Source organism: Arctopsyche grandis, chromosome 7, assembly GCF_051622035.1.
Source record: "Arctopsyche grandis isolate Sample6627 chromosome 7, ASM5162203v2, whole genome shotgun sequence".
NCBI lineage: Eukaryota > Metazoa > Arthropoda > Insecta > Trichoptera > Hydropsychidae > Arctopsyche > Arctopsyche grandis.
In genome coordinates this window covers 3,005,042-3,032,237 of record NC_135361.1, presented here as the reverse complement: position 1 = coordinate 3,032,237, position 27,196 = coordinate 3,005,042, and the positions used below count along the sequence as shown (strand labels likewise).

General features: G+C 32.3%; 1 protein-coding gene across 5 annotated transcripts in view; it reads right to left on the bottom strand.

The window, feature by feature from the left end:
• Window positions 1–27,196, bottom strand: part of tfc (Brevican core protein triforce) — a 117,920-nt gene that overhangs the window by 45,319 nt on the left and 45,405 nt on the right. For 2 of the 5 annotated variants that reach the window (XM_077434121.1, XM_077434124.1), the window contains exon 2: window positions 26,101–26,310. The exons of 1 other annotated variant lie outside the window; for it this stretch is intronic. In XM_077434121.1, the coding sequence (XP_077290247.1) occupies window positions 26,101–26,310 (210 nt within the window). Of the gene's footprint in view, window positions 1–26,073; window positions 26,311–27,196 lie in introns of all 5 variants that reach the window. 2 more of the 5 variants (XM_077434120.1, XM_077434122.1) reach the window with 1 other exon arrangement.

Here is a 27,196-nt window from a genome sequence, read left to right as displayed (position 1 = left end):
TCCTATTCTATTTTTTCAATATTTCCATTATTTTTATACTTTAGTTTAGTTATGTAATGTGCTATTTAATCATATTATAGCTTTCATTCTTTTCCTTTTCATTTGTTTATTTTGTATTTACCTTTTTCATTTGTTTTTTATATTTGTAAATTTCAATTTCTTCTTATATTCTATCTTATAACCTTTTCCAAATATTTTAATACTATAGTTTAATTATGCAATGTACTACATATTTTGTCATGCCTTTATTCTTTACTTTTTAATTTGTTTTCCTTATATTTATCTTTTTCATTTTTGTAAAAATCTATTATTGGACTCGGATGTTACATATATTATTTATTTACTTTTTGTTTTTTTTATACCTATCTCTGTACATCCTGTCTGTTGATTTTTCAATTAATAAAATAAATAAATAAATAAATAAATATATATATATATATATATATCAACTGGGGGGTCATGAGTTAAATCCCTGACCCTGGCGTTGCTGGTCAGACCTTGGATATATGTTTGATCGTTTCCTATCAGATTTTGCCTATATATTTTTTGCCTATAGATTTTGTATATATATATATATATATATATATATATATATATTTGGTTTGGTTTTGCCCGGCTTCGCTCGGTATTTGTAATATAAGCCGCTTAAACATGACTAATCTAATAGTAAACATTTTATTAAATTTATTTGAATACTCATTTGTTTTTTTTTTTTTATAAAATTGACTCTCACGACCAAACAAACATATGTATACGTACACTCTTTCGAAATTATATGTATACCAGAATCTGAAGACAAATCGGGTAGGGCTTCGTCCCCTAGGTCTTCGCTCCCTGGGACTTCGAATCTTTGGGATAGAAAAAAAATCGAATCGAAAAATAAATAAATCGAATGTGTTGTTCCCACCCAACCAACGAATTTTACATACATTCAAAGTCTCTTTCGAAATTATATTATATATTAGATAAAAAGTCTGTTTGTCTGTCTGTCTCGTATAGGCTCCTAAACCACTCAATCGATTACAATGGAACTTTCAAGATTTGTTGTATGCATGTCCGGGAAGCTTACTGTGAAAAATAAAACGGGAAAAAACCTCATAATAATAATATTCGTAATTACGATTTAACAGACGCGAAAGATTGAAGCGCCATTGTGTAGTCAATAAAATGTGTTCGTTGGTAACCACGTTACCAGTTGGTTTATGACGACACAGCTTTGAAGACATGTTAGTAGAGCAGATCAGATCAATTGGCAAAATCTGATAGGAAACGATCAAACATATATCCAAGTTCTGACCAGCAACGCCAGGGTCAGGGATTTAACTCATGACCCCCCAGTTGATAGCATTACACGCTTGAGCTTTATTGTATATGTACATTGAATATTAAAAAATGGCAGGTTTGGAACAACTGGCTAGCATATTAACTATGCAACTACTAATTTATGTATACATACATACATATATATGTACATATAATAATTTAAATCAGATTTAAAATATACATTATCGCCTGTATTTTTATGGGTCTTCTACATGTACTATGGATGATTAATGGGTATTGTTGTTGCGATAAATTGCCCAACTGATTGCTCTTATGATTTTTTTTTTCAAGGCTATAAAATTTGCAGTTATTATAATATTTTCCGAATAAATTTAAAAACAGTAAAACAATTATCGTTAATTCTAAACGAAAACTTCCAAATACAAAAAAAAGTATCATCACGCATTTTTTTTTCGTACCATGGAATTCAACCACGAAGCGAATCAACAAATACGTATAAGCAACGCAATCAACGACTTACAAAAACTAGTCTCAATTAATAAAATTTATATTATATTAATTACACACCGTAAATAAATATGCGGATTTTTTGCAACATAGCACGTAGTAATGTATGAAAAATATACGTATATACATATACATAAGCAGATAATAATAACGAGCACTTGAACTTTCGCGAAATACATATTTTGTGGCGCGTTAACCTTTACCGCGCCGATGGGGGTGTTATTAAGACGGGGAGATACGCTATTATATTTATTAACAGTTTGCCGTCCGTCGCCTTGAGAGGAGCGAAATGTCGAAACGGATAAAAGGCGTGTCCTTACGATTATATTATTTATACGTGTGTTCGGATCCTTTGAGTCCTGTAAGGTTTCGGTTGACGTTTGACATTATCTGTATTATTATTACAATCGTACATACATTATGTTGTAAAACGGATTTGGGTGTGTCGTTGTATGAATTAAATTCGAGAATAATGTTCTCAGGCATTTTTCATGTAATTAAATATATACATATATATAAATACATAAAAAATACGTGTTAAAATAGCCCCTAAAACTAGGGCTTCCAAGCCGGCTTAAACCGAAACCAAAAAAAAACAGTTTTTTGACCATTTTTCATAATACCAAAAACCGGCTTTTTAAGGTTTTCGATTTTATTGTTTTTTTTGCTCAAAACTAACAATTATGAATTTAAAATTTCTATGAAATATCAAAAAAAATGTGTATCTGCAAACTTTCTTAGGGAATTGGCGTATATTTCTTTAAACAACAAAAAAAGGTACAGCACTTAGCGGTGATTTTGAGATTTAGTAATCGACGCATACCAAGTCAAAAATCAATAAAATATTATTGAAAGTAGTTTCAATAACCTATGTACATACGAAAGGTCTTTCAGAATTTCGGCAAATTGGGTTTTCCACAGTTTGTAGTTTTTGCGCATTTAGGTGTAAAAGTATAGAAATCGTTATCGTGAGTTGTTATGAATTCGTTTCCGAAAATATTAATTGTTCGATAAGCTTTTGCTGTTTTAAGCTAAAGCAATATTTTATAGTTCATTAAGTTTTCGAACACAAATTCATATCAGCAGTGTCATTTTGGGTTCCGCGACAACTGGCTAACGGACCAACGTCGTTTCACTCAACGACGTTAGGCGCACAAAATTTCACTCACGCGACAACTGGCTTACAACAGTTATTTTGACAAGTCTGCAGATTTTAAAATGCATTTATTTAGTTTGTAGTACCGATAGTTCCAAAGAATTATTTTCCGTCAAATACCAATACCACCTACCAGTACTTCGGTAATGCCCGTGAGCCAGTTGTCGCGTGAGTGAAATTTTGTGCGCGTAATGCCGTTGAGTGACAGGTTCGTTAGCCAGTTGTTGTGACACCGTTTTTTTGGAACCCCTACCCTAAAACTCACGTCAGCAAAAACTTTTATTTATAAAATCAAAAATTCGAATGCATTCGATCGTTGAACCAATATTCAATAGTATCAGTTTTTAATAATAGCACATATGATATATATATATAATATCAATATACAAGTCTGATATATATTAGGTATTCGTGTTATTTGTACGGGGACAACTCTCCTGGACACGCCTATACCTGTCCAAAATCTCACATACAGTATGTCCGCATTGTCGCACATACTATCATGCATACATACATACATATATCGCATATATCTCGTAATTGCTTGCAATTTGTTAAATGCCATGAAAATATCGAAACTTGTTTCTCTCGTTTCGGTTTTTCGCGGTGTGACTAAAATGTCAAACGATTAAGTATGCGAAATTCGACTCGATCAATGTAAATCTATATTTATATAAACTAGGATCTTCACAATTTAATAATAAAGATTCCGTTTTGATTCGTATGCTTTAATGGAAAAAAATAATATAATGGCGAGAGGCTTCTATACATATAAAGGTCACATCATAAATCACACTCTAATCGAAAAAGTAAAAAAAAAAATCGTATGAATAATTGCTCATTTATTTAAAATTTTTGTATGAAAATTTTCTCACGTACAGGTGTTTATTATATTGAAGCTCACTTTTGAACCTTTCGATGGTTATAATTTAGATTAAATCATGCAAAGAGGTAGATAATCAAATCTTTTCAATCGACGACTCTTATCTCAAATCTAAAACAATTAAAGATTGCAACCGTGTAGTTCAGTTCAATTCAGGTCAAAAAATGATTCCGATTTTGAATTCTAATATACGTAAGTCGAAATACATACATACATATTTAATTGATTTTCAACACGATTTTGAATGATCGTATGACGAATATGCACATATATTAAGATTATATGTAAATTATAATGATGTAATTCAACTACTGAGAAAGTACTAATGAAATACTGGCAAAATACTAGCTATATACATATAAAATATATGATGTATAAGTACTAAAATATTAAAAATATTACAGTATAAAAATTATAATCCCGGTTTAAATGATAATCTTACATATGTATGTACAGTAATTTCTTTATATGAATCAATAATAATATGTACATAAACTAGATGATTAACGTAAAAGATTATTGTAATTAAATATATAACTTCATATATAAATATATAATATGTATGTATATATATGTATGTATAAATACGTTCCTAGAGATGTACCCGACGACAGAATTATGAAAATTTTGATAGAAGACTTCGGAACTGACGTCTCTAATAACATTAAATTCAGTCACCTAGCGGGTTCTCGGGAAGGGCCCACCTGCCACAGAGTGTATTCCACTTCGCCAGCACTCCGAAAAAAACTTGTAAACCAAGGAAGATGCTTCATAGACTGGAATTCGTGCAGGATCGATGACTACATTATCGTGCTTAAATGCTCACGCTGCTGCAACTTCGGGCACTCTATAAAATATTGCAAAGAGGAAAAACCAAATTGTTCTCACTGTGCTTCTTCTGGTCATCTAGTTTCAAATTGTCCATCTACATCGAACCCGCCCAAATGCTTCAATTGTACTATAACTAACAAACCCAGCAATCATATGACAAGAATCAACCAGTGCCCTGAACTTAAAAACCAGCTCACCATTATGATCAATAAAACGGATTATGGCTACTAACATCAATAGAAATAACTTCTACATTAATGCTTATCTTGAAATTAAAATTATGTATACGAATATCTCCTCAATAATTCCCAAATTCAGTGAGTTTCAACTTTACATAATTAATAACAATCCCGATATAATATTAATAAGTGAATCGTGGCTAAATAATAACATACCTGACAGTGTCGTAGAAATTCCTAATTTTGCTATTTATAGATCCGATAGGGAAGATAGAAGAGGAGGAGGTGTTTGCATTTATGTAAAAATTTCTTCTTATAATCCATGTATTGTGGTTGAAAGATTTTTACCATCCAATATCTCAATATCAGGCATCGAACACTTGTGGTTAAAGGTTTGTTTTAACTGCTGCGAATTTATCTTAGCGTGTATTTATAGACCTCCCACTTCCACATTTGAGGAAGACATCAAACTTTTCAACGTCATCGCCAATGAAGGATGTAAAAGCTGTCCAACGCTGATTTTTGGAGACTTCAACTTTCCTACCATTAACTGGAAGTTTCTCAGCCCAGTTGGTCTTTCCGGCTCTGCAGCTGAGTTTCTTGATTGCATCGCAAATTCAGGACTAAATCAACTGGTAGACTTCCCTACTCGTTTTCGAGGATGTAATCGACCATCGACATTGGACCTAGTTTTCTCAAACTCCCACAATTTCTTATCATCGATTCTCTCTGACTCCCCAATTGGTCTAAGTGATCATATTATAATTAACTCTCTGATTCAATGGTGTGATCGATCCCAATGTAAACCTCAAACTGATCCTTTCTTAAAGCGTAACTTTAAATTAGCCGACTATGAGAAATTGAATGATTTTTTTATAGACAGCGATTGGTCATTTTTAGAACTCGAAATTAATATTCATTCTAAGTGGGATTCTTTTTATCATATTATAAATGCTGGCATACAAAAATTTGTTCCTTTCCTTAAACCATTCAAATCCAAATGTAAACCGTGGATCAATAAACCTATATTGATTCTGATTAAAGAAAAACGGAAACTTTGGAACATTTATGCTAAACATAAAACCCATGAGGGTTATGCTAATTATAGAAAACTTAATAATGAAGTCACTAAACAAATAAGAAACTCAAAGCGTGACTTTGAACTTTCAATCGCTTCTGGCGATTGCAAAGTTTTCTTTAAATACTTAAACTCTAACCTAAAATCTAAAATTGTAGTTTCCACAATCATGAATGAAAAAAAGGAGCTTATTACGGATCCCCTCTTAATAGCCAACACTTTTGCTAAGGCCTTTAGCAACTCATTCATCAAAGAAGACTCTACAAATCTGCCGATGCTTCCTAACTTGTCCCGAAATTCAACAGTAATTAATAATATAATGTTTTCCGAAAAAGTCGTTTCAGAGGTTTTACACAACCTTGGAGACAACTCCGCCCCTGGTAATGATAACTTACCTTCACTTTTTTTTAAAAAAACTGCTCTATCCATATCTCGTCCCCTCTTTAAACTCTTCAATCATTCCTTTATATCTTCCTTTATACCCAACGAATGGAAAACTTCTAACATTATTCCTATCTACAAAAAGGGAAACAAATTAGAAGCCACTAATTATCGTCCTATCAGTCTTTCACCCATTTTGCTAAAATGTTTTGAAAAAATCATCGCCTCTCAACTGACTAAATTTCTTGAGTCTTGTAACCTTTTATCTAAATACCAGCATGGTTTTATAAAAGGCCGATCAGTACTGAGTAACCTTTTAACCGTGCACAATGATTGGTCTCTCCTTCTTAATAATAATATACCCGTAGATGTCGTCTATCTTGACTTCGAAAAAGCCTTTGATAGAGTTCCTATCGATCGGCTTTTACTAAAAATCGAGCATATAGGTGTGAGAGGAAGGCTACTTGACTGGATCAGAGTGTTTTTAAAGTCTAGATACTTCTCGGTGAGGATTGGATCCTGCTCTTCAGAATCTCATCCCGTCCTTAGTGGTGTTCCCCAAGGCTCTGTTTTAGGGCCAATTCTTTTTTTAATTTTTATTAATGATATAGCAAATGACCTCACTTGTAAATATTCTATTTTCGCTGACGACATTAAACTTTATTGTCCTGCCAACTCAGATGGCAGAAATTCCCTTCAAAGCGATTTGGACACAATTGTCACGTGGTCTAAAACTTGGCTTTTAACTTTAAATGTTAAGAAATGCTCTGTTCTCCACCTAGGAAATAATAACCCAAATCTTTCCTACAAAATAAACAGCCTTTTCCTGAATTGCGTCCAATACCAATTAGACCTAGGTATCATCACCACTTGCGACCTAAAATGGTCCGCTCATATAAATCATATTGTCAACAAAACTTACTCATTTTTGTATGTTATAAAGCGGGTATTCAATTTTCTAAATTTAACTATTTTAACAAAAATATATAAAACTTTCATCAGACCTAGACTTGAATACGCTTTTTGCATATGGAATCCTCATTTTAAAAAGGATATTACATGTATTGAAAGGGTTCAAAGGAGAATTTCAAAGATTCCTTCTGAACTCAAATCACTTTCTTATAATGAAAGATTGAAAATAATGAATCTCACTACATTGGAGACGAGAAGATCTAGAGGTGACTTAATCGAAGTCTATAAAATTCTTAATAATCACTATAATTGTCATATGTCTAATGTTATTTCATTCAACATAAACACTCACCTCAGAGGTCACACGCTTAGACTCCAAAAAGATAAATCTAATAAATTGATCAGAGATACATTCTTTTCTAACAGAGTGGTTTCAGTTTGGAATAGTCTTCCCAACGATTTAGTAACCTCTATTAATATTAATATTTTTAAGAATAAACTTGATACTTTTTTTAAAACCAAAGGATTTTTGTGATTCTTCTTTCCCATAATCATATTTCTGTATTTTTATCTTTTTTTGTTTATTTATTTTATATATTTTTTTTTCTTCTCTTATTTTATTTTATTTTAATATTGTTTTTTTTTAATGTATTTTAATTTTTCTCATTGTTTTATTGCATATATGTATAATTTGTAAAATTATGTTTATTCAAACCCCTTGGGCCTATCGGCTTTGCCGCCTCCCCCAAGTATATTAAATAAATAAATAAAAAAAATGTATGTATGCTACAGGATTAATATTAATGTAATTATAGGTAAATATATTACTTAAAACCTTGGGTCGCCGAAGATTGATATGATATAAAGGTGACACAAGACTCTTTCCAAAAACTGTTTATGATCTGTTTAAGTAAGATTATCATAATGTTGGTGATTCCAAAATACAAACAGCTTAAATATTCATATTTATACAGTAAATGACAATTGTAAATAGGTTTTTAAGCTTTTTTTTTTTTTATGCTGTACATTAACATTAGAATAATATAATACTATGATTACTAACAAAATTAAATTAAAATTGTAAAATAGAAAATGATCAGTAGATCAGTAGTTATTAAAATAGATTTAAAATGTATTGTGAACATAATTTAGTAATAATAAAAACATTTAAAAATCAAATATAGTAGATGGCGAAACAAATATAATCTCCATTGACATCTACATCTAATATTTTACGGAAAAGTACATTCAACCCATTGATTGACCACTTTTCGAATAATATAATAAATACGAAAATCGTGACTCATTATATTACACACCACTTTTTAAAATCATTAATGGATTAACAGTGTAATTGAATTAACAGTGTGACTCAACGCTTAAAGTGCATCGATTTTCCTTGAAAATTTTCAACTTCTCATTATTTTAATTGAATATATTATCTCCTCAAAAAAAAAAAAAAAGAAAAAGAGCGATGTCAACGCCGAGACACGAACACGTTCTGGTGTCTTAAGGATGCTGTGGATGCTTTTCAGGCACTTTGATGGATGACGTGCTTATCTGAAGCTTCTCGTTAATGGCGACGACCTTCCGCGGGAATTTTTCCACCTTGGAGTTTCAGACTTTGCCGCTCTGAACGATCCGATCCAAATACCAACGACCGGCAAAGGGTTAAAACGAGTGTGGGCAAGTAAAATATGTGTGTGTGCTTCTTCTCGACCTTCGCTGGACACTTCTAGACCGGTCGACCTCATAAGGATATATGCATGTATGTATCTTCAGGATGCTATCGACTTGCGAGATGAAGATGGAGTAAAAAAAAAGTTGAGATAGTTCAAATGAGTTCATATGGATACTATACATACATATATAAGATATTATATTATATCGCAAATGTGTTCAAATTTTGTCGTTGATACAAAAGGATATTGTTGGCTTTAATATAATATGATATTTTATTTGCCGGCGTATCGTTGATGTTGACGTACGGATCGTTTTTTTATTATAATAAGACATTGTATTTATAAAAGATATGTACATATGATAAATATAAGAATAGGCTTATATTATACGAACATATGTACATATGTATGTATGAATATATTTAAATACGTATACCTACATGCGGAAAAATATTAGAAAATATCATATGAAATTTGTGATAATTTTTCTATTATACTTATTTGCATTGCATGTATCTGCTTATACTTTTTTTTATATTGCATGTAAAAAAGTGTCGGCTAAATTTGTTGAGCGGGTTAGGAGATAATTTAATCCAAAAATTTTGTTTTGTTTTTATTTACTATTAACTTTCTGTGTACGACGAGAACACAGTGTGAGCATTTATTGTGTGAGTTATAATCATAGAACCATTTCTGAGACGAAAAGATTGTTTTTCAAGTTTATATGCAAAAGATTACATTATAATTATAGCCCACAAAAAAAGTATATCTGCATTTACCGTAATTTGAAAGTGGACACTTTTTTATTGACCGCTACGGAAGCATTTTTTATCATAAAAATAAAATATTGTAAATTCAGATTTGTTTTTTATTTAATTTGATTGATTTATATGTATATAGGAAATTATGAGAATGTAATTAGATAAAATTGGAATTGCAAAATTTTCGACAAATTGTTAAAACTTCCCTAGGCATGATATTATATCATGTTTTATTTTTTATTTAACACACATATATACCAGGAAGGCCTAACAGGTATCCCATTGCGCCTTCCTGGCCAGAAACATTTTACATTTGAAATTAGTATTATACAAAGTAAATACATATCAATTAACATTCACAGAGACATTTATGGTTAAATTTGTATATTTGCATCATTTTACACAATTCAGCAAAATTCAAGATTGCTGAAAACTCGAGATTTGCGAGAAAATGGGTAGGATTGCCTATTTGTTGGAACCGTTTCAATGAAAATCAGATAAATTGGCAAAGTCTGATAGACATTGAGTCACAAATCCAAGCCAGCAAAAACCAGTGGTATTTGAACCCGTGACCACTTTGTTCAAAGAATTATATGCTAACCACTAGTCTATGCTGCTGAAATTAATTAATGCGTTACATTTCAATGATACTTAATAAATTAAACATAAAATTTAAATTTTTGTTTTGAACATATTCTTAGAGTTTACATATAGAGAACATATTCGTACCGTATCACAATACGGTACGAATTATCTTTATTCGTAATACCTAGCAAATATTAACGCATTATTGAATTATAAAGCATTCGTAAAAACATCAAAGCTATCAAAACTCAACTGTATATATTACAACTGGCGCATATTGTTGAAAAGGATTGTAAATAGGTTTTTGAGCTCTTTTTCCTATTATGCTTTAGATTAACATTAGAATAATATAATACTGTGATTACTAACCAAATTAAATTAAATTGTAAAATAGAAAATGATCAGTAGATCAGTAGCTATTAAATTAGATATAAGATGTATTGTGAACATAATTTCGTAATAATAAAAAGCATTTAAAAATCAAAAAATATTGTTGAAAGTATATTTGCGTTTGTAGAGATATACATAATTTACTAGTTGAATTGTATTCGAATGTGAAAGACCTAAACCGCCATTTGGAATATATTACAATTGAAAATACACTTCGATTGTAGCATATACAATAATATGTATGTGAATAACTTAAGATATAATGATATAGAATCGTATGTGTGTATATTCATTGATCAAATAAACATTCATCAACACATTTTTTATTATTATTTTGAAGCGCCAACTTTTAATTCACTTAAATGTTTTTATTCACTGATGATAATCACTCGGAATAAGCCGTAATTTAATTTTCATTTATAAAAATAGAACAAAATTGAATCGGCGTATAATATAAATAATTGGACGAGTAAATCACGCATTACAAATTACCAAGCCGCGTTTAACCTGAATACTTTCTGGATCTTCGTAATACAGAAGACCATAAATACTTATGCACTTGAAGGTCGCGTCATGACCACGTTTCGAATAGATAATAATAATAAATAATAAAAAAATTACACAAATATTAATTGTGTCGACCTTCACGTATGACCACGTTCGACAAGTGAGATATCTAAAAAGCCTCAATCTGATCTAAGGCCGAGTTGCGAAATATCGTAGTTTTGCATGACCGATGAGGGTCCGCAATGGGAAATCATCACTTCTTACGCATTATCGTCTACTTTGTATTTAATGAACAACATTGAAACGTTACTTTTCAATCATCGTCGAGGAAATGAGGTTATATGGGTACTTGCACGTAATGAAACGTCAATTTGTTTTATTTTTTCGGCCGCAAATACGTATCGTATTACGCGCATGACATCATCGATGAGTTTTTAAAGGAAATTACTTCTTTTTTTACGGTACGTTAAAGGTTAATTAAGTTTTCCGGCAATGTAAATGCAATGATCTTTTATTGTGACCGTAGTGCGACCGTTCTGAGATAATTTGATTCGATTTAATTTAATTGGTTAGGTTAGGTTGTGGTTTTGTTTTTATATCGCTATATACATACCTATACATATTACTATTTGGGCGAAATCTCACAACGTGGGACGTGCTTTTATTTTTAGATAGTTTTAAACATATAGAAAAACTGTGACATACGTGGTACCATACCTGGTACAAACGAAACATTTGAGCTGTTTCGTTGACATGTGTTTATCCTTGCTTGACAGTGATATTATATTTTATTTTATTTTATTATACATCAATTAATCAACTCGTCTCACAGATCGCTCCGAAGCAACGAGTGTGCTAAAAAGATTAAGAAAGGACAGAAGGAAAAAACTACATGAAAAACAAGTAAAAATACATAAATAAAGAAAAGAAAAATAAATAAACATGACATAAAAATTCTTAACTGATCAAACTAACTCAACCGTTCTAATTGGTCGCGACTTCCGTAACTTAGGAAGTGGTGCAGAAAATGACGAGAGATGTGACAAATGTCAATGGCACCATCCAGTAAATTTAAAAAACGGTGGCCACGAGGAATTGGAGAATAACTATAAGCCACAGTTCTAGCCAGAGGAGTGTGAAAAATGGGACGATGGTGAGTCCATATCACAGTCTCCGGAGCATGAAGGTCATACTCAGCCAGGATAGACGGACAGGAGATAAATCGTATAAATATGGAAAACAAGAACTTCATGAGGGCAACACTCCTCCTGTGTTCAATAAAAGTGTATCCGACCATACCCATGACGAATTGTGAAGGAAATAAATATGCGTAAATCCTATATTGCTCCTTTTGCAGTTGAAGAAAGCGTCTTTGGATAAGTTCAAGTTTGATAGATAGAGATTTAGTGAAAGGATTCCAGATTATAGAGGCGTATTCCAAGATACTCCTAACTGTACAGCAACCTCAAAACAGTGGGATTATGGAAGTGTCGAGAATTACGAAAGACAAACCCAAGCATTCGTGGGGCAGAGCAACACACAGAGTCAATATGATCAGAGAAATTTAGGTCACTCTGAAATACAACCCCAAGATCAACAGTAGAATCGATCCAGTTCAATAAAGAGTTACCAGTAAGATAAGGAAAGTTACGATCGGAGATAGATCTAGATCTGGAGTAACACATAACCTTGCACTTGGAGACATTAAGAGGCAAACGGTTGGTTAACGACCAATCATGAACAGCATTAAGATCCTCTTGTAAAAGCTAACAAGAGTGTTCAGAATCGAAACTTAAATAGAGCTTTATATCATCAGCGTATAGTGAGAAACGAAAATTGACCAATATATATACCAAAACGTATGGAATGCTTTCAGTAAAAATTTATCCTTACTTGACAGTGATCGATAACGGTGTATCGACAAGTTCTTCAAATATGGGATACACCGCTATCGATCACTGCTAACCAAGCAAGGCTAAACAATTTATGAAAATGGTCCATAGGGCCGTTTTGGTACATATCACTATCAAGAAAGGATAAACACTAATACACATTTCAACGAATCAGCTCAAATATTTCGTTTGTACCAGGTATGGTACCACGTATGCCACGTTTTTCAATATGTTTAAAACTATCTGAAAAAAAACCACGTCCCACATCCCACGCTGTGTGATTTCGCCCTTAATGAGAGGCTCTATATTGAAGTGAATTGAAGACTTATGGATTGGTAGTTACTATATTTTGATTTGATTTGATGAAATGAATATGTAATTATGTTCTTTTTTTATATTGTAGTATTATTTTTGGAATATAGAAACAAACATGTATACGATATATTTGATGACAATAAAATCAACTGTATTTTACATTACACTACACTAGTCAAACTTCTGATAAGAAAAATGTTAGGTTTGTGAGGAAATTTACTGCAAAATATAGACGCTGCCAACATATTTCTGTCAGCCACATGAGGAGAAAACAAATTACGATTCTTCACACCCTGAAATTACTAGATGTATAAAACTTCATTAAGAACCTGAGGATTGTATACTAACCCATTTAACAGCTTAAAAAATATTTCCCAGAAACATAGCACGATGTGACTCCAATGAGTTGAAGCCTAACACCCCTAATAGGAAAGCACTAGGATATAACCAAGGATAATAACCCTACAATTACATAAATATATCTGAGAAACCGTTTTTGGATTCTCTCAATCTTCAATGAATGAGTCACACGAGTAGGACTCCATATAATGGAAGAAAATACTAGAATATATTAATATATACATATGTGTATTAAAGTTGGTCCGCTGTAGGAAGAGACTTATGTACATGCTATCTCTTACACCAACTTTGGACCAATAGCATTTCGTGCAGACAGTAGAGCATGCTATTGGTCGAAATGGGATGTAAAGGAAAGCATGTGCGTTTTACCTAAGTGTCAAAATATCATAAATTACGATATTAAATCATTTAATTTTGAAGCATTTCTTAAAAAAATGACTATCAATCGTTAGCAGTCCCGTTTTCATACAACTTTTACACGTTTTCATCAATATGCATATGTATATGTATATATTTTTAAGCACATACGGTTTTATCGCAAACTCTAACATTATATTATACAATATATATTATATATCGTATGAATAAACCATATTCTATGTTTAGCATAGTCCCATATTATCCAACTACGTCAGCAAAGTGTATTCGCGCTGAAAATATGCTTTTGCCACCGAAGGCAAAAAAACGTATAGAAATATATAATAAAAAGTCCGTAAATAATATTTTGCAAAATAAAATTTACCCATCGATTCGTTTTATATTCCCGAGCGGAAAATACGAGCGTGCCAATCCTTTAATTGTCTGCACAGAGCGAACGAACGATAAAAATAATAATCGCCCTATTCAATGGCTCGAAGGACCGGTTTTGGCATATATGCTTTTTTTCACACTATTTTTTCTATTCACTTATTATTGTATTAATCTAAAAATAGTGCTCTGCATGTTTGGGTATTCTAAAGGTATATTGTTTTCGATACCTAAACCAGTTGTGCGTTTGATCGGCATTTTTGTAGACATTGGGGTCATTCTGAAGTTCGACCAGCCTTGGATGCCAAGGTTGTTGACCACTGACCAGCATCTATTTGACGTGCAAGCTCGATAAACAATACGACAAATGGCTTTTGCATACAAAAACGTCGAGCATTCGCAACAACGAAAATCTCGATAAAAGCAAATAAAGAGTTAATTATGTGCGTGTTCTTTGCATTTACAACTGTATCATGAAATCGATTTGCATATTGAAAATTCGCGAGCGTTTCAAAAGTTCACTTTACATGTATATCTATCGGAACATTTATTCAAGTACTTGATTCGTACAAACATTTGCAAAGACGAAGCATATGTACATATGTGGACAATATTTTTTTACTAGTGTTGGACCCGTTGATTTCAACGGGTGGTTTCGAAAAGGAATTGAAACTCGAATAAAAATAAAGTTAAAGATATTGAATCGACTGGTTTCGGAAAGAAATTGATGCACGAATTACGAAGTGATTACGAATTACGAACTACGTTTTGTGCATCGCCGACCTCCTGACGCCTTTGCCCCCGATGCCTCCGTCGCTCCGGGGCCTTCGGTCCCAGCGCCGCCGGCGCCTCCGGCGCCCCCGACGCCTTCGGCACCCCGGGGGCTTCGCCCCCAGCGCCGCCGACGCCTCCGGCGCCCCCAGCACCCCCGATGCCTTCGGCACCCCGGGGGCTTCGCCCCCAGCGCCGCCGACGCCTCCGGCGCCCCCAGCCCCCCCGATGCCTTCGGCACCCCGGGGGCTTCGCCCCCAGCGTCCCCGATGCCTTCGGCACCCCGGGGGCTTCGCCCCCAGCGCCCCCGATGCCTTCGGCATCCCGGGGGCTTCGCCCCCAGCGCCCCGATGCCTTCGGCACCCCGGGGGCTTCGCCCCCAGCGCCGCCGACGCCTCCGGCGCCCCCAGCGCCCCCGATGCCTTCGGCACCCCGGGGGCTTCGCCCCCAGCGCCGCCGACGCCTCCGGCGCCCCCAGCACCCCGGATGCCTTCGGCACCCTGGGGGCTTCGCCCCCAGCGCCCCCGATGCCTTCGGCATCCCGAGGGCTTCGCCCCCAGCGCCCCGATGCAAAAATGAAAAAAATGAAAAAACTGAAAAAATGAAAAAAATGAAAAAACTGAAAAAATGAAAAAAATGAAAAAACTGAAAAAATGAAAAAAATGAAAAAACTGAAAAAATGAAAAAACTGAAAAAATGAAAAAAATGAAAAAATGAAAAAAATGAAAAAAATGAAAAAACTGAAAAAATAAAAAAAATGAAAAAACTGAAAAAATGAAAAAACTGAAAAAATGAAAAAAATGAAAAAAATGAAAAAACTGAAAAACTGAAAAAAATGAAAAAACTGAAAAAATGAAAAAAATGAAAAAACTGAAAAAATGAAAAAAATGAAAAATATGAAAAAAATGAAAAATATGAAAAAAAAAAATTTTGTTCCCCATACTGGTTGATGGTTGATCGTCCGTCACATACAAATATACAAATATACAAATATACAAATATACAAATATACAAATATACAAATATACAAATATATTTAGCGACAGTCCGTTTTTATATATAGTATTGAATATAATCGAGGCTGTTTTTTTACGACTTGCGTGCTCTTGGGGCCATTTCGGGCCAAAGTATATATTTTGTTGTGTCGTATCAAAATATTTTATGAAACAATTGCACAAAAGATGTGAGCTGTTTTTAGTGCTTTATTATATTTGTAAGTAAGGGCTATTTTGTTGGATTTGTATATGCATTATTTGTATTATATATGAAGGCTATTTGTTGGGGCTCTTTTATCTTGAACTGTAATAAGTGTGGGCTATTTTGTCATGGTTGTTTTGATGGGTTTAGTTTAGGGCTTACTTAAATTACAGGAATTCCTACCTAAATTTATTCTACTGATGGTAAATGCAATTATAATATTTGTACATATATAAAAAAGGACGCGATGTATGTAATAAGTTTGTGCCGAACGAGTCAAAAAGTATGGAGATATCAAAAAAACAAATTTGAGAACGCCAGGATGTATTATTAATTATTATTATATATCCATTTCGAATGCGATTTCAATTTTGATTTCGATTCATTTTTCAGTTCCGTATCCGGATTCCTTTTACATTTTCAGTTCCGGATTTCTTTTTTAAGTTCCAGATTAAGATTCTTTTAGAATATAATAAACAGAATTTATCCCCGTTGATGTTCATAATATTTATATTTGACCCTCGTTCTAAAATGTTTTGAGACCTATTTTTTAATGCATATTAAATTATGTTATTTAATATTATAGATTGAGCACTGACTGACGTACAAACTTCTTCGGGGCTATTTCATCTTGGAATATTGTACTCGGGATATTTTATCAGGGCTGTTTTGTATTTACTATTAATCGTCAAAGTATCATGATTAAGCCAAGGCATATTCAATACATAAATAATTGTATATTCAATCATTATAAATCAATAATGTAAACGAATCTTTTTCATCGATTGAGTTTGTAATAGTTCAAAAATATAAAAATAAATAAAATTAATTTTGTAAATTAGTAGAAAAGGGTAAAACAAAGATAAGGCTTACGTAGTTATCGACCGATGTAGTCTAGAAGATACGACACAATTTATTAAGTCAGTTTCAAACGGAAAGTCTACAATCTATGTGCATACTTTTGTATGCACTTGTCTATCTGCAGTGCAAGTGCAATTTCAGATAGTAAGTTTTCACCGGCGTTGCAGCAATACGTACATGCATACGTTCGAATACACTGCAGTCGGCTGCATAATGCACTTGTATCGACTGAAAGCACGAAGCGGTACACGTGTACATACACGTGACAAACTCTAAAATCCATCGATACGCATCAAATTACAAATAGTAAATATATACATATGTAGGGCATTGAAAAAGGTCTCAAGAGAGTGGTTATTATTTATAAACAGAAAATGAATTATATTTATTATCAATTGATCATGAAAGTGCTGAACGATTTTTACTTGTAGTGATGTCAGTTTGAAATTATCCTTACACCTTTTCGAGTACATGCTAAATTCATCGTTAAATTGGATACGAAAAATGTTGATATTATATTATTAAAATGTTGATTTATAGAGGCAATGCAATATATAAACCACTCGAGAACATCAAAGAAGATGGTCGCCATGGGGACTTTCAACTTGAGATTCTGAAGAAAATATCGACTATAAGTAGAGACTCGTCAGAAGTTATGATTAAATAACAGTATATTTACATAGATGAAAGCTCGTACTTTACATAAGTATATCTGAAGAACAGTGGCGTGCCGTCCATAGATGCAGTGGATGCTGCGCACCCCTTAAAAATTACGTCAAAAATATTTTCATACCGTTTGTTTTCTGAATTTTTTAGTTTTATTTATCTTTCATTTATTTTTGTGATTATGACATATACGATCTTATGTCTGTTCCAAAATTGACATAAATGAGCATCCCCATTGAAAGGCCGTAGCCGTCTGCGCGACCGGCGCTTGTTTCCCATCAATCTCGTATTACCATGGATGCTGAAGTTCTCTACAAATCTTTTGCGCATGCGCACAAGTGAGCTGTCACTCTTGCGTATGCGCATGAATGAGACGAATCGACAGTCGTATTGATCGCGCAACACTTGCGAAGCAAAATCTCTGGAAGCAAAATCTCATTTTGCGTATGTATGGATTTGATTCATTTATGTATGGACTTTCGCTTCATTTGTTGATTGATATTTCGTACGTCACGTCTAAAGTTATTTAATTTTGTTATTTTATTGTAATTTATTACGTCCTAAATTATTATTTATTATGTCCATAAATATAAATAGCCAAAGTAACAATGCAAGTGAATTTATCGCCGTTGTTAATAATAATTGCAATTGTTTAATTAAAAATGCACTATAAATGACATTGCTTCTCTACCATATAATGAAAAAGAGAGAATTGTAAAGAGCCCAAAACCCACACCAATTTTGAATATTCAATCAAAAACGAAAACATATCAAAGACATTTTAATAAATATATATATATATATATATATATATATATATATATATATATTTATTAAAATGTCTTTGATATGTTTTCGTTTTTGAATGAATATTCAAAATTGGTATATATATATATATATATATATATATATATATATATATATATATTTTAGCACACTCGTCGCTTTGGAGCAATCTGTTAGACGAGTGTGCTTGATTAATTGATTTTTGTAAAATAAAATAAAATTATATATATGACAATGTTTGGAAGAATAAAATAAAAAAAAAAAAAAAACTAATCGTGTTTTGGACAGCATCCTCTGGTTGAAAAGTTACCGCACGCCACTGCTTTAGAACTATGTATTTACATATGTAGAGAAGATTTCATAACAATGGAAGTCGTTGTGTGAAAGTACATATAACGTTTAGTATTACAATCGTTAAAATAGTGATTTCTACTATTTTATATATATATATATATATATATATATATATATATATATATATATATATATATATATATGTACATATTTATTTTTGTAGAAGGGCTTAGAAGAGAGAGAATTTCAGACTTCAATATATTGAAAAATAAAACAATGAAATCGGGTTGCTGTTTTTTTTTCAATTGCATAGTTTTTAATTTGATCTGTACCGAATGTGAGGGGGATGGGATGTTTGAAATTACACGACGACTGTAAGCGCTTTTCCCCATTGTGTCCTCATCTGCAAAGCCTCCAGTGTAGAGACGAGGGGATGAAAATGCATTGAAAATGGAACAATGGAAACGGTGGGAGTGAAAAAAAACTTTTGTGCGACATAAAACCGACTGGGCGCATTGGAACACGAATATCAGTAACGCACACTCTTCATAATGTGAACATTTTGATTTAATGCGGATCTGTATACAGTTAGAAATCGATTCAGTTGAATATTTAAATTGGGGACAATTTAAATGCGCATTTGTTGTAAGAATTTCATAAAATTTCTGTGAATTCAAAAAAAATCAACATAATTTCTCATACATAAAAAACCAGCAATAGAAAAACATTAGAACAATTACATTTAATAAAATAACAAATCCGTTGTTGTAACTAGGTCAAAATTTTAATATCAAATTCAGGAATTTTATGACATACTTTCACAACAGAAAAAATATTGAGCAACCTAAAATGAATTAAATGCGCATTAACATAACTAGCAGAATAGATTAATGGTTAGCATATAATGCTTTGAACAAAGTGGTAACGGGTTCAAATCCCACTGGTTTCTGCTGGCCAGACCTTGAATTTGTTACTCAGAAATGATCTCAGTGGTTTGGTTTAGTTTTATAAAGACTCAAGTGTTTAAAAGCAGAGGTTTAAATTTTTTAAATGAAAGTTTGCATTCAAAAATTAGTTTGAGTCAAAAACCCAATCTATTCTTCTTAACAGTAGAATAGATTGGGGTTAGCATATAATGCTTTGAACAAAGTGGTCACGGGTTCAAATCCCACTGGTTTCTGCTGGCCACACCTTGGATTTGTGACTCCAGGTCGATTGTTTCTTACCAAAGTTTGCTAATTTATCTGATTTTCATTGAAACGGTTCCAATAAATTGGAAACCTTCTCCATTTTCTCGCAAATCTTGAGTTTCAGCAATCTCGAATTTCGCTGAATTGTATAAAATGCTGCAAATTTACGAATTTGATCATTGATATTTCTGAGGGTGTCAATGGATATGTATTTACTTTGTATAATACTAATAATACTTGTATCAAATATACAATGTTTCTGGCCAGGAATCTGGTCAGGTTTTATGTAGTTAAAATCATAGGAGTTTTTCAATTCTACCTTTAACTGTACACTTTTAATTTTTGAATAATCGAAACTTTTTTTTATTATTTAATACTACCAAAAATTATATATTGCAAAAGGTAACATTTTTTATTTAACAGAAATATGTATATATTTTATATGCACAATTTATTTTATTCTAATGCACAAATGATTCGTTCGAAGGAGCAAAGTTATTTTTAAATGGTACCCATTTAAATTCAACAAAATTCAAAATTTTACGTTCATATACATACATAAGTAAGTAGAACTTTTATAAAACTAGTCGCTATAAATAAGTCTGATTTTGTGATGTATCTAATTATTAAATGGAATAGAGCAGGGAGTCTTCAATGTTCAACTTCAGTTCTGTGCAACATTTCAATGTTTGTTGTATTTATTATTTACATAAAGATAATCGATTGAATCTTTCGAGAGGGTCTTACATATATATTTTTAACTTAATTTTAATATTTGAGCACACATGTATGCACTTATACATATGTATAAATATGTTAGAGGTCGAGCAAACGCGCAAACAAACGATGGGTTAATTGCGATTTTGTTTCCAATATTGGATGCTTTATTTGCATTGGGTAAATGAAAAACCACGGACACGAACAGTTCAAACTTGGAGTGTAAAATTCGCGAAACATCACGATATCTCTCGCACATGTATAATACATACATATGTACTTAAGATACCTATCCATTTTTTACATATATTTGTATAGAATTTGAGCATGTATACCTTTGATCATGTTCTGATATGTATTTATGTATCAGCACGCGATTCCTATTTTCATATGATGAGAAAGCTTTTCGACCAATAATGAATTTTCCGACTTCAAAGACTGTTGGAACGAAGCATAGAGAAAGTGAATTTATTCAAGTTTAAGTTAATGATGCGATTAAAAGTAAAGCGGGAGTTGACGTCAGTGTACGCGAATTTTCGTGTCGTATTTGACCTCAGCGACTGGTGTGACGTCACATGTCTGCTAAAAATTCCTCAATGCATTTCGGTGTCCTTAACCTAGACTCGAATGAAATTTCCCAATTGAATGGCGGAGTTTGGAGTTTGTGCAACTCGTATTTCGGATGAGATGCGACGAAATCGATATTAATGGACGTGTCATGCGACTTTTTTTTTGTAAAATCTAACCTGCTTATCGAAATTATAATTCATGCCCACCTTCAATTCCATAAGACAACGCAAAACCATTTTAGATAAGAGATTTTCCCAATACAACTTTATTACATCGCAAATATTTATGATTTTAAATTTTCATATGCTTATTATACATAAGACTTTGTTAAAAAAAGATATTTATATATTGAAGAAAAATAAATTAAAATTTTCGTGAGGATCGTTCCAAATGCGATTTTTCGTAATGTGGTTTTTCAAACTTTAAAAATTGTAGGTTTGTTTATGAGCATTGCAGTCTAAATAAATTGGTAAGTGGTAAGTGGTAACTTCAGAAGTAGGAAATCAATGAAGAGTGAGATAGTCACTTATTTTCTAAAATTTGTATATATTTTTTTAATAAAATTATAATTATACTAGTGGTTTTGCCCGTTTTCGTTCGGTATTTGTAATATAAACCGCTTAAACATGGCAAATCTAATAGTAAACGTTTATTTGTTTTTTTATTAAATTTATTTGAATCTGGAACTGAAACAGGAATTCGGATCTGGAACTGAAGAAGGAATCCTGATCCGGAACTGAAAAAAGAATCGGGATCCAGAACTCAAACAGGAATCCGGAATAGGAATTGAAAGAGGAATCCGGATTTGGAACTGAAAAAATTATTCGGAACCGGAACTGAAAAAGGAATCCTGAATCGGAATTGAAAAAGGAATCTGGATCCGGAACTGAAAACGGAATCGAAATCAAAATCGAAAACGGAATCGATGTCGTCGTCATAGAAAGTTAAATTTTTTCGTTAACATCACGGATTCTACGAACCAAAGCTTACATACATATGTATGTACATACAAAGTCTCTTTCGAAATTATATATAAGATTTCAATTCGGCATAAAATGAGTTTTTATTCATTTATTTGACAAAGAAAAACGGGTCTACCTCGTTCTTCCAACTTGCAATATCTCAAGACTCGTTTTCCCAACTTTTTCGGTGTATTTCGTCGTCAAGTTTGTATATACATATACAGAACACATATACGAAAATGTTTTACATAGTGAAATACTTATTTTACGAGATAAACATTAACTATTATAACAAAAAAATAGTAAGAATTGATTGAGAAATCATTTTCGTATACAATACACAAGCTCATGTTTAAGCAGACGAAAAATTAAGAAAACTAGTCTCGAGATAAATGAAATGCACCGAGAAAAAAAACTACATTAACAAAAATTAAACATATCAACGTTTTTATAAAAGATTTAACATCAACTGCCAGCAACTCAAATTATTTATTAAGTTAAATTTTAGTCCCAAATCAGTAACATTTTATTCAAGTTGTGCTTACACAACATTTCTCCCACCAAAGTATACGCATATCATGATCAATTCCACAATAGTTTGTCAAGCGCCTCTACATTAGTAACGGTCTCCAAAATCACGGTCACATTAGAAATCATTCGAAATTTCAAATGCATACATATCTAAACCTTATTTCGATTCCGTCAACGTTTTAAATCCTACAAAAGCAAACATTTAGCAATCGAACACCTCACAAAACACACATGCATTTAATTTCAAAACGCTTTATTGATCTTCGGCTAGGTTGATTAAGGCAAGCGAATTAATCAATCATTCGAGAAGATCGTGCAATAGGTCAAGAATCTCTACCGTGTGACCTTTCATTTCGCATATGCAATGTTTATTGACATCGTACATATATCTATTAGGAAAACCCTCGGATGAGTTTAGGGTGTGCTAAACGACAGATGTTTGCTCACCGCAAGTGATAACCGGAAAACACGCAATCGTCATATAAACGTTTATTTGTTGCAATTATATCGATCGGTTAATTACGCCCGGTTTGCGTAACTTCGTAATTTTCAACCGCTAATCGAGACATTGCGTTTGCGTCACGTTACGCACGTAAATAAATACTTTTCGTTGAATTTTTGCGCTTCGAACCGGAAAACAATCGGGCTTTTTAAACCGCACAGTCGTTATCGTCATTACGGCGAGGCATTACGTTCGTCTTTCCCTTTTGGGATTGAATTGAATTTATATCACTTTTTGGCGATACGCGTTTCGCCGTGAAACTGACTATAAACGGACAAGTACAGTTATAAAACTTGAGTACTATTATATAAACAAGCATGGAATTATTTTGTTCGTAAAAATATAATAGAGTTTTGAAAAATAATAATGGTACTAAAGAGCACCGATGCTGACGTCTATCTTACAGTAAAAATAAATAATCAATTAACGATATTGATTTATAATATTAAAAATGATCAATTATTGCTGATCTAGTAGGCTATAATAGAACTTTCTAATATATGTATATTTGTACTTTATTTTTCCTTTGTAAGGTTTCACATTAAATTTACCTCAATTATCTGGTCACCTTTTTATTTATACCATATATATTGAAAAAGTTCAACTTAAATTTATTAAATCCTACCGTTTTCCTATCTTCGCTCATTCCCGATGTTTTAATAAGTATAAAAGAGGTATGTAAAGTCCTATCCTTTAACAATCTTTCTGTCAGGCGACGACTCACTGATGCTACATTCCTTTTTAAGCTCCTAAATGGTTTCCTTGATTGTTCTGATTTCCTGAGTAAGGTTGGTTTCAGGATCCCAGTTAGGTATTCTAGACACGTTGCACTCTCTTCACTTAATCTTTTCAAAACCAATTCCCTAAAATATTCCTATCTACAGCGTGTTTATCGTATGCTTAATAGGGAGCTGAATGAGGTTGATCTGTTCGGTATTTCATTACTAGAATATTGACCGATTGATCCATTTCTTCTTCTATTATACATATAACCTTTTTCCAAAATTTTAACACTTTAAGTTTAGTTATGCAATGTTCTATTTAGTCATGTTATAGTTTTTATTCTTTTCTTTTTCATTTGTTTATCTCTATGCACCATTTTATGTAACTTGTAAAAATCTGTAATTGGACACGGATATGTTACTTTGTTATATTTACTCTTTATTTTTATGTATTTCTACATCTTGTTGTCTGTTGATTTTTCAATAAATAAAAAATAAAATACAAAAGTAATAACGGTGATTCTGTATTGATAATGATAATTGATAAAACATACTACATAGTTTGAATTTAAATGAATTAATAGGCATGGATAATATCAAATATTAACATTAAGTTTAGATATTGGATAGGCAATGCTGATTACTCTAGTGATAACGGAAACTTAATGCTAGTTTAGCACTATTAAGAAGTGGGCTATTTTATATTAATTCCATATAATCAGTCAATAATGATAATGGTCAGTATTCATTGCTATTATACATATATAATGGGCATCCAATATTGATGATGGTCAGGCAATACTGATAACATTTAGGTAGAATTAATATCGGACGGTAAGTGCATAAACTTAATACTATTAAAAAGTGGATTATTTGATTTTCACTACAATTAGTCAATAATAATAATGGCCGTAATACTATTATATAATAGGCATCTAATATGTACATATATTGGTTAGGAAATGCTGATAAAGTTAAGCCAGAATTAATTTCGGACAGTAAGTGCTTAAACTTAATACTATTAAAAAGTGGATTATTTGATATTATCTGGAACTAGTCAATAATGATAATGGTCAGAATACTGTGCTATTATTATATAATAGGCATCTAAATACATATGTATATTGGTCAGGCAATGCTGATAACGTTTAGCAGAATTAATATCGGACAGTAAGTGCTTAATCTTAATACTATTAAAAAGTGGATTATTTTTCATATTCACTACAACTAGTCAACAATGGTCAGAATATTGTGCTATTATATAATAGTTATCCAATATTGATATTGGTCAGCCAATGCTAATAACGTTTAGACATAATTGATATGTTCAATGCTAATAGTATATAATGTATTCAATAATGATAATGGTCAACAGTATTATACATATAATCGATATTGATATTGTTTTGGATAATTTAGTGACAATTTCCAATTTGGGCGATTTAAGTTATATCGAAAATAAATTCGTTAATAATATTGATATATTAAATAACGAATTATATGTAAGTTATATTGATAATTTAGTATCGATGAGGCATAGCCAATGTGATTAACGTTTAGTCAGCATTTATAATATTTGGTTTATAAAATTGTAGTTGAGTAATTAAAAATGAATAATATTATCAAAACAATCTTAGTAAAAAAGTTAATACATACAATGTCATGCAATATTATATCGATAATACACATTTAGTTAGCGAGAACTTTCAGCGTGGACATGACGTCATAGCTACGCTTAAAATTCATTGTATACATATATCTAGTATTAGATTGGGGTGAGCTTTCATTATTAATCGATAAGTAGTATAATATAAAGTGATAGTTGGTTAGGAAGTTAGATAATATTGTTGGTACCCAAATAAAGATGTGAATGTGACGTGCCTTCTTGGTACACGGAGCTGACTTGCTCACTCTCGACACTCTGCAGACTCTCTCCTTCGGGATCTTCGGGCCCTCTGGACGCGGGCTGAGGCAGGATATCCTCTAAGGAAGGAGGCCTCGTCCTGGCCAGTTGTGGGAACAGTCTTTTCTGGAGGTAGTGCTCCAGAATCTCTTGGGTTATTCGGTTCTGTCTCGCCAGCTCCATGCGTTCTGCACCAACAAACGTCGCTCATATCATCAACCGTTTCAGTTCGACCCTTACAAAGCCAGTGCCTCTCAAAATCTTTCGGTCGACATGTTGACAAATCATTAAGTATGCGAAAAGCGACGACGTTGAATCCGTTGAACGAGCGTATGAGAGATATTAAAATTGTTATTTTGTAGAAGCACTGGCTTAAAAGGTCGTCGAAATTGTATTAATAAATATATGTATAACAGTATAAAAATAATAAATATTAGGCCTTAATAAATTCTGATTGCAAAAAATCAACCTTTTAAAAGAGTGATCTAAATTTATAATTTTAATATCTCTAATATTTACTTGATTTGTTTGAATTATTTTCGCAATCTACGTAAGTGCATATATTAAGTTAAAATTTAGTTTTTTTTGATGCATCGAATTTGTAGGGAATGTAGGGATTGCAATTTATCGTCAAATTTCATAAACCGATAAACGGCAAATGAATTATCCTAATACCGATTTACCGGTTTTTACAGGTAAATGAAAAAAGTTTTTTTTCCTGGATTAGATAACGATGTGTGGTTGCTTTTTCTGAAAACTCTAGCCAAGATTGAATCATAAATAATTAATAACAAATCTTAGGTGAATAATGTCATATTCGTAATGAGAAATAAATTTTATTTTATTATTTTTAATTTTGACCAATAATATTTATTTATTTAAAGTTTGGACCATTTGAAAGCTTCGATCATAATTGAAACAACCGTCTGATAACATTTAATACGATTTTGTTGCCAGTGAATTTATCAATTTGAAATAGCCACATTTAATACTAAATATAAACAAATTCCAGACAACCTAATCCACATTACGTCATTTCCATCGACATTTAATGTAATATTATGCTATTAAATG